Here is a 9919-nt window from a genome sequence, read left to right as displayed (position 1 = left end):
CTTCCGGATGTTGGTTCGCTCCATGTGAAAGGGAATCAGAAAAATAAATAAGGGCAAGTCCCATAGATATGGCGGAAATGGGACGGGGTTTCCAGGATCTCGCAAAAAAAAATCCGAGATGATCAAATATACGAGATCTATTTGTGCCGGTAAAATCACCTGCGTTCATAAAGCGGCGGTTATTTCGCCGGATGGTCCGGTTACAGGATCCGCTAGAGATGCTCTTAGCACCTATCTCCCAACATAGCTACCATGCCAACAACTTTTTCTACTCCTATATTTTATCTTCCCAACAAAATGACAATTTGCATTCTTGAAACCAAACACAGGGCCAAATGTAGCAACGGAACCAAAACATACATTTGTTTGCATGATTGCATCGACGGTTTGATCTTTCGACCTGCTGAAGCATATGTGTTGTACAATTACTTTTCTTTTTGAAATTACTTAGATATTATCCGTCGCCTCGGCCGTTGGATGTCCGAACTGATAGCCATCTGATCTAGTGTCCGTGCTCCGCACGGCTACTCGTTATTTCCCGCAACAAACGCTCTGTTGCGGAAACAATACACTATTGCCCCCTACCCGACAGAGTTGCGCCCCGCGCGGCGCCGCCGCCAACCCACCCATCAGATCTCACACCATCGAATAACCGAGCATCGTCCTTCCCACTGCAACATAGGTAATGTTGCAGATTTTTTTTGAAACAAAGGCCGTGTTGGAAAAACTTTTGTAACAGTGGTCATGTTGTAAAGAAAATTGCAACAACATACTTGTTGCATTATTTTTTCGAACAAGATCTATGTTTCAGAAAAGCATCTGCAGCTCGCAATCAGCTTGCAGTCGTGTCCGTCGCAGATTTTTTTCCAACAAAGGTCTTTTTGCCTTTTTTTTGCAACAACGGTCTTGTTGCCAATTTTTTCCCTGCAACAAAGGTCTTGTTGCACATTTGTTCTTTGCAACATAACTGATGTTGCAGAAGTGGACGGCGGCCTTGCCGTCGTCAATGGCGTGCAGAGATCGTCTTCTTCATCACCCGACACCAGCAAGAGTGGGCCACGAGCTCCGCTGGATGGTGGTGAGGGAGGATCGACGCCGCCTGTCCTTGCCTTCACGTCGCCGCCGGCGAGCATCGGACCTCCGACCAGGTCGCCTCGCTGCCATCCCTTCCTTCTATTTTTCCGTCTGTCCGCATCTTGCCATGGGAGTGTTGTGCGTCGCCGTCATTGCGGGTCCTCAACCGTCGGACCTCGTCGAGCGAAGCCCCCGCAGCTCCCGGATGTCTCTGCCTCTTGCCCGCTCACCATCCTCGCCGGATCTGGCAAGATCCGGCCGGAATCCTCGCCGGTGTCACCCTCCAGCCACACGAGTCTCCGCCCGCCACAGAATCTAGCCAGACAATTGCAAACTCTATTTTCTGAAACAAAGCATGACTTGCAGAAACGTGGACACGCAGAGGTTGGTTTCGACCATCTGATCAAGAGTCAATCTGGCGGACACGAAGGCGGCGGACGCTCGCACGCGATCGGCTGGCTGAAGGTAAGCATTTCCCAATCACTTACTTTGTTTTGGTTGAGGTGTTTTATACAATACCTCAAAGAAACACCACGATGTTAATTGATAGTGGGAAACGTGGAAATACGCTTTCCAAATTATTCCAGCAACAACCTCAGTTTACGCCTTGCAAACCAGTCCCATCACAGGCACTCGCCTCACGGGCCCACCGTCCAGAAATCCACCCGAAATTTCGCGGCAGCGAGCAACGCCGCGCGCAAAGGCAATCCATCCAAAAACCGTCCGGTCCCACATGCCAGTCAGCCACCGACGCGCACTCCCTCCTCGCATCCGCGCACCCCGCCTCCTCATCAGAAAAGAAACACACCTCCCGCCATGTCACCGATCCGCCCCACCCCTCCTCCCCTACTCCCCGCCACCCATCTCCCATCCGACGGCTGGCACCCCGCATCACGCGGATCGCGGCCGCTCCCTGGCCCCAAACCTCACGGCTATAAATCCACCTCGCCCCGCACGGCACAACCATCAGCCACCGCAGCTACCACAGAGACAAGTCAACCTCACCGAGGAGAAGAAGAGAGAAGGGAGAAGATGTCGGGCCGCGGCAAGGGAGGAAAGGGGCTCGGCAAGGGCGGGGCCAAGCGCCACCGGAAGGTGCTCCGCGACAACATCCAGGGCATCACCAAGCCGGCGATCCGTCGTCTGGCTCGCAGGGGCGGCGTGAAGCGCATCTCGGGGCTCATCTACGAGGAGACCCGCGGCGTGCTCAAGATCTTCCTCGAGAACGTCATCCGCGACGCCGTCACCTACACCGAGCACGCCCGCCGCAAGACCGTCACCGCCATGGACGTCGTCTACGCCCTCAAGCGCCAGGGCCGCACCCTCTACGGATTCGGAGGCTAGGCCGCCACCACCAGATTAGAGTGTCTAGGGCTCGTGGTCGTTGATGTAATCGCAGTATCTCGCTGTTGTTTGCTATCTTCTGTAGAATGGAATTGAATGGAAATTGAACTAGTTTATTGGTGAAATATGTTGCATCTCTTAATTCCCCATTCTCAAATTTTCTGTGCTCAAATCGGTTGTTGGTTTTGGTGCATGCAATTTGAACCACCCCTTCAATTTCTTCGCCTCTGGACTGAAATCCACACCCCAAGCTTGTCCCAATTCCAAATCTGTCGCGACGGTAGAGGTACGAGGCCCCCAAACCTGTTTTCCCTTTAAGCAATTTCGTCGAGCACCTGAGGTGCGTTTTGTTTTACTTGCCGCCTTGTCTTTTGAAGGCATCGGTGTTCATTACTCTGCTTCTGGAGCAGGTTGCGTTGCCGCTGACAACAGAGTAGGAGGCAGGTGATCGTGCTGGAGCCTGAACGTGCAGTGCTATCCCTTGGTACACATCTGTTTTACCTGCCCCTGTGTCTTCCTAATTTTTCTCATGATCAATGGCTTACATGGATTAACCACATGAAAATCTGTTCCTCTGATATAATTAGAAGTTTCTTATAACTGTAATTAGAAGTTATAAGTCATGAGACATGAGTAGCTGACATGACCATTTCAGTTGTGATGGAATAGAGCTGATTCTTGGCCGAAAGTGGATTTTGACTACCTGATTTAACTTCTTGAATTGCAATAACCAGCGGCAGGCAAAGGCCATGCCCAGCTCCAGATCACATTAGTAGCTAGGGTTCTTGAATTGCAATAACCAGCTGCTGTTTGCTCTGGTCTGTGCTTCATGTTAGGATGTACGATGAACTGGCTACTGCTTGTTTGATGGAATGGATGGGTAGTAGTAAATTTCAGTTGTTTACTGTGTTCTGCTGTTTGCTCTGGTCTGTGCTTCATGTTAGGATGTGCGATGAACTGGCTACTGCTTGTTTGATGGACTGGATTGGGTAGCAGTAGTAATTTTCAGTTGTTCACTGTGTTAGGATGTATGATGAACTGGCTACTACATGTTCGCTTGAATGGATTGGATTGTAGTGAATGTTAGGCTATTTTGATCTACATTTGTGTATTCTTCCTTCTGCCCCCAAACCAACCATGTTCACGCCAGGATATGATTCGAACTGTCTTTGCATTTTGGTATCTTAGCAGTCGAATTTTCACGGCGACTAGTTGCAGAAGCAAAGTTCAGTTCAGAATGCCTTGTGGTTTGCACCTCTGCTGCTTTACTGCCTTCTCAAAAGTTGTCATGATCAATTTCTAGCATGTCTGTTCTGAATCTCTGATGCGTAACTTTTCTCATTGCCCTACAAACTGTAGGGAGTGGTATTCTGTATTCAAGTTTTTCTTTATGTACTAAGGAGTACTAAGATAAGTCAGTAGTAATATCCTTCACTCATTTTTTCCTAATATCATCTTTACCCTTTTATGTTTTCTTCTTGAAAGTTTGTGAGTTAGCCCTTGCTGCTTTGCTTTTATCTTCTGTTCACTCCATTTTGGTGTCTTGGACTTCTCATACTGTTGCAGGCTTCTCAGTTGGCCAATGTTTTCTTTCCTTTCTGCAGTGATTTATAAGCGCTTTTTAATGATTTACCGAACAAGGTACTAAGATCATTTAAAAATAGAACCACTTTATCAGTCACTCCGTCGATGTGGTTGAAAACTGTTATTCCTTCACAAAATAAGCAGTGCAAACTTTGGCCCATATTGATCATGGCAGCAGCAAATTGTATGGTGATTTGCTGTGTAATTCATTTGGTCTGCACATGTTTGTCGTTTACATCACATATTGGGCTGGACAGCAGACTGTTTACCACTGATTCTTACTATTTTATACCCACATTTTAGCTTCGTCATGGTTATTTTGCCATAATAAGATTGGGATGATTGTTGAGATATGAGGCGTGTACCTCTTTATGTAGACTATACTCTATAGCATTTTGATGTCAAGAGCTGGGCTATCCAAATGACAACATCGGTATGTTGTACTTAACCCAACATCTTTTTATCCTGTCGGCAGAGGAACTAAAATAAAATTAAATGTTCGTAGCACTCCTATGACTTCTTTTTATGCTTTGGACCGTTATACAGGCTTTTCTAAATTTCATACAATATGCAAGTAAAGATACATCAAAGAAATTTGCTTGTGATTTTCAGTATATAGTATAGCAAATAACTTCTAGTTCTCTGTTCTTTCACTGCCTCAGTTTTTGTGTGTGGAAAGGGAACAGTGTACGAATGCTCTAAAATAACTCGAGGGAAGCAACTAGACCTCTCCCAACACCTTGAAAGAGCAAAAAACATCTTAGGAGATGCACTAATTAAAATTTATTACGGTAAACTGTAGAGTTATTTCCTGTAGTTAAGCTAACAACAAAGTGGCTAAAACAAAGACTTGCTTAAATCATCCATAGAGCCCTGAAGGTATCTGCTTTTGTCTCTTCTTTTGCTTTGAATATAATAGTGAAAAATGTGCTCTTGTCTTCAGCAAAGGCCTGCATAATCAGCAGATCCATATGGCTGGAACCATTCAGCCAGGAATGCTTTCTCTCTGAAATCATTCAAAAGTGGGTTCATGCTTTTGATATACATTACTCCACTAAGATCTTGCAATAGTGCAGAATATATATATTTAGTTTTGTATTGAATATTTTTCACTTCGAATGTAGGCTCCATTTAGGGAACTAAGCAGTGTGATTTCTTACATCCTAACCTCATTATTAGTTCACGTTTCCCCTTATTTTTCCGTGTTACAACTGTTAAGCGGTGGTGCAGTTCTCTAGGAAAAAAATGTTCTCCCTATGCTAGTATTTATTGTCCTCCAAACATGCCAAGCTGAAAAAATTGTCCAACCTGTACCTGTACAGAGGAACTGATGTATCTGATGATCCTGTCACTATATTTCTACACCAGTTTGTTGCGAAGATGTCCCTAAGCTTCTGGTCTCCGCTGAATCCTGTTGCTAGAATTATAATATCACTCTTTATGCATTCATTTCCTTCCTCCAGGATGATCCCATTACTGCAGAAGCTGAACCTCTTGGATTTCTTAAGAATAATGCTACCCTCATCAACCCTGTCATGAAACCCTATTGCCAGCATTGCAATCAAACAAGAAGACATAGCAAAGGAGAAGCTGTAGTCAGGTACCATCCCCATGTTTTTGTAAATGAATCCTTTGCTTCAGGCAGGTATTACTTTTGTAACTGCCCATCTCTGAAACAACATGAATTCTGTGGATCGTGAGCTTTCTATGCACAAGTTCTCTATACTGTTTTCAAAGCTCTATTTGAGTTGGAAGTAATTATTTACCAAGGTGATATATAAAGTCCTTTTCTAAAAAGGTGATATATAAAGTGCGCAAGCCAATATACAGCCCAGAAATCCTTCACCGGGTTTATGAACAAGTAGTTGTGAGATGCGGTTAAGGTAGAAGTAATTAAGGTTAAGTCCCCATATGCTAGATTTATAAAAAGCCAGGGTTCAGTTCTATATATCATGGTGCACGGCTGAGCTGCACCTGCATTGGGATCAAACTGTCAGGCACTTATTGCTTTGAACTATTATTACTAGTTAGTGAGGTCTTAGTTCTCTCGGACTCGCCATTCAGCTTGGCAACCTCTGCAGCAATATCAAATGCTGATTTTCCAGATCCAAGTATCGTCACACTCTTCCCTTCAACAAATTCAGCCGCATTATCCATGTATGAGAGTAGTCCATAGAGTGCAATGTTTTTCCGGTGAACAACTCAGGCCCTTTATCTGCTGGAAATTCTGGGTTTGGGGTCCCACTATGCCTTCTGATGCACAGTACCATAAAATCCACTTGATGCTGGGTTTGGGGTCGAAACTGGTATGTAGGGTTAACTTTGCAAAAGCTTTGAGGTGATGCTGCATACTTTATATCCAGGTTGCATAAGGACTGCTCCAGTAAATCTAAAGAAAGTCACTTACAGGTTACAGCCATAAGTATGAGCACCTAATTTATTGACTCAATGGCATGCTGCCACATCAAACTGCTCACCCATAGTGGAAGCTCTTAGTTGCCCATTAGTGATGGTTCAATAAGTATTGGTTGGTTTGGTTTCAGAGGTGAGCATCATCTAGCTGAACAGTTAATATTTTCAGAGCAGTCTTTTGGACCCATCACGCTCTTTTTAATAGGCGATTACCATATTCGGTGGTGATGGTCACACTTGGTTGGAGGGAATCCCTGGAAAGAGACAATTCATATGTCACAGTAGAGTAGCTAAGATCCGGGTATAGAGCGGGCACCATTTTTGTTCTTAGGGTGTTAATTCTGAATAATGTTGGGAATCAGTTGACAAGTCTGCTCAGTTTTTAATTTGATGACATGTCTGGTTGCACATAGTTCATGACGAAATTTACATGAAGCATATCATCATCTTTTGAAACTAATACTGATAATGGTTTGCTCGTTGGAAGCAGTCCTGGGAGGACAGTAACAGGTACTGTATGATTTAACACCTGACTTGCTGCATCAATATTTAGGAACAGGGCACCAGATCTAGGTTCAACCGAAGAGCTTATTCTACGACATTTAGTTTGTACAACAGTCAGCACAGCATCGCTGGAATGGCAATGTTTCTGTTTTATTTAAGAGCGGCGATGACGCGGCTGATCTCACATGTCACTTCTTCAGGTTGATATCCTTGTAATCTGATGGAAGATATGGCAACAGCCAATCTGCAAAGAACCCTTTCTTCCTCCTGGGTTCACACCCCATGTCCTGGCACAACTGGTCATTGTACCAGATGTGGAGAGCTCCAACGCAAGATCGACGGAAGTATTCGCGGGAGTACCTCTTCATGTATTCATCCCATTCCTTTATATCCATCTCCATAGATTTTATGCTAGGCAACCGAAATACCCTGTCAAGGAAATGCGCCAACCATTTGGAGCGCATGTCGAATGTGTGCAGGTTTGCTATGCTCTCAGAGTAGCCGATGATCGCCAGCTGTGGGATCCTAGGATGCACGCATTGTCTGCCCAGTTCACAAAATTCACTGTGAGCTTCTGCATATATAGACAGCTAAACAACTAAACAAGCATGTTAAGAGGTGCATGGAGAGGTTAAACCTGTAAAGAGGAATAATATTGGATGGTGAGCCAGTGACAATGTCTCTGAACAAGGATGATGAGAACATCTCCTTGAGCTTTTGGTCTCCCTTGTATCCGGTGGCGAATATGACCAAGTCGCTCTTTATCAGCGCGGAATCACCTTCGACAATCACACCTTGTTTGCAGAAACTGAAGCTCTTTGCTTTCTTGAGAACAATGCTTCCTTGATCAACCATGTCATAGAATTTTTCTGGCAATATTGCAACCAAGCAAGAGCTGATGGCCTGGAAGAAACTGTGGTCTGGCACCATGCCGTGCTTATCCATGGGCACCGCCCATCTATAGTAGCTCTCGACAAACTTCGAGAACAGCCATCTCTGATCAGGTAGGTGTATATTCAGGTTAAATACATGCATGAACACAAATTGATGATCTGTATTTACTTGGGAGAGTGGTGTGGTACAAGTAGGAACTACTAGTGGCTAGTGGCCCTTACCAAGGGTGATAAGAAGGTAGCAAGAATGCCAAGGAGCAGCCCCTCTCCTGGCTTGTGTACTAGGAGCTCCGAGAAGCGGTTGAGGTAGAAGAACGCAATGGGAACGCCCCAAGCGTAGTAGTCAGGTATGATCCATCTCTTCGTTCGACATATTATTGTGCATGGATACTTGGCTCCTGAGCGCAACAACAATGAGCAAAATTAAGATATATCTGACCTCAGTGCTCTGAACCCTTCTTCCTTTTGATCACTCTGCAGTGAAGAGTTGCAGGAAAGCTAGAGATCTCACCGTTTGTGTTTGCGCACTCTGCGGCGATGTCGATAGCGGACTTCTGGTAGCCGACGACGGTGACGAGCTTGCCCCTGATGAGCTCGGTGGCCTTTGCGGTGCCCATGTCGGAGTAGTCCATGGAGTGGATCACTGTGCCGTCGAAGTTCTCCGGCCCTTTGTCGGGATGGAATGTGGGTATATTCGGGATGCCGCTGAATCTCCCGGTGCACAGGATCACAAAATCTGCGACGTGTGTCTGGAAATGGACAGTTGTGAGTTGACATCAGAGCCAGATCAGCTGTTGCCAGTGTTTAGCATGAACTGAAGTGTTAGCTCATATAAGGCGGTACTGATAAAAAATTGCTTGTCTATCCCATATATATATATATATATATATATATATATATATATATATATACTCCTTCCGTTCGGAATTACTTGTATCGAAAATGAATGTATCTAGAACTAAAATACGTCTAGATACATCCATTTTTGCGACAAGTAATTCCGAACGGAGGGAGCATATATATGCTGATGATGCTGGTTGCGATGTCTTGGTGACCTGCTTGTTTGGATATACATAGCCAGTACCAGTATGATCTGTTCAAGTGTTACAGCAACATTTTTTTGGAGAAGGTTGAGAATGAGCAACATGGATGACACCGTACGACAACAAATATCTGGTGATGGGCTCATGGATGACACTGTACTGGAGTGAAAGATGAGCCACACAAATTTCGCTGTCGTACAGTATGAGGTTCCCACCATACGTACTCCTGCTCTTACCTCGACGTCGCCGCCACCCTGCTGCTGCACGGTGAGCCGCCACTCGCCGCGGCCGGTGCCGAACGCCGATCCATCGCCGGCCCACCGGTCCCACGCCAGGACCTCCTCCTCGCGGACCCCGGCGTACTCCATCGCCGTCACGCGGCATCCGAACCGGACGCGCTCCAGCACGCCGAACCGCGCCGCGTAGGAGCGCAGGTACGCCGCGGCCTGGGCGTGGTCCGGGAACACGTCGGCGACCTCCGGCGGCCACGGGAAGTCGGAGAACTCGTAGAGCGTGCGCGGCGTCTGCAGGCGCGTCGACGCCAGCGCGCGCGCCCACACGCCGCCGATGGCGCCCGAGGACTCGAAGACGACCGGCCGGAGGCCGCGCTCCAGCGCGTGCTTGCACGCCGCCAGGCCGCTCGCGCCGGCGCCGACGATGGCCACCCTCTTCTGTGTCTTCTCCATGATGGGCATGGGCTGCGTGTCGAGTGGCTGGCTAGCGTGTGTGATGGTATGGGCTGGCGTTTGCTTGTGAGAGGAGTGGGGGAGGTGGTGATGTAGAGCGTGGCTGGGTTCAGCTGAATTTGGACTTTGCAGGTCACATGCTTTGGTCGTATATACATGCCACTCGAGCGAGCTAGTACTAGGCTACTAGCTTAGGCCAACTCCACCGCGCGACCCCAAACGGACGTCCGTTTTGTCCGGATTCTATCCGTTTGGGTAGGGATTTGGAGTCGTGTCCGGGCCTGTTCTGGAATGCGGTGGCCGTGCGCCCAGCGCGTGGCCGCATCCATTTGCCCCATCCTGTCCGCATATACTTAAAAAACTAAAAGCAATATTTCAA

The 9919-nt window shown here is 46.8% G+C and overlaps 2 protein-coding genes across 2 annotated transcripts; one reads left to right on the top strand and one right to left on the bottom strand.

Annotated features, from left to right (window-relative positions):
- The first annotated feature begins 2045 nt into the window (after nt 1-2045).
- On the top strand, nt 2046-2545 carry LOC119311480 (histone H4). Its single transcript, XM_037587111.1, has one exon. It carries the CDS (start codon nt 2107-2109, stop codon nt 2416-2418), a length of 312 nt encoding a protein of 103 aa, XP_037443008.1. The 5' UTR covers nt 2046-2106; the 3' UTR covers nt 2419-2545.
- Nucleotides 2546-6845: 4300 nt separating this feature from the next.
- LOC119311479 (probable flavin-containing monooxygenase 1) lies at nt 6846-9648 on the bottom strand. The gene is made up of 5 exons (XM_037587110.1): nt 9091-9648; nt 8323-8560; nt 8034-8209; nt 7556-7914; nt 6846-7461 (listed from the first exon to the last, which is right to left on the bottom strand). Exons 1-5 carry the CDS (start codon nt 9547-9549, stop codon nt 7107-7109), a joined length of 1587 nt encoding a protein of 528 aa, XP_037443007.1. The 5' UTR covers nt 9550-9648; the 3' UTR covers nt 6846-7106.
- Nucleotides 9649-9919: the final 271 nt, after the last annotated feature.

The sequence above is a fragment of the Triticum dicoccoides genome, chromosome 5B, assembly GCF_002162155.2.
Source record: "Triticum dicoccoides isolate Atlit2015 ecotype Zavitan chromosome 5B, WEW_v2.0, whole genome shotgun sequence".
Taxonomy (NCBI): Eukaryota; Viridiplantae; Streptophyta; class Magnoliopsida; order Poales; family Poaceae; genus Triticum; species Triticum dicoccoides.
This window is presented reverse-complemented; position numbering and strand designations above follow the sequence as displayed.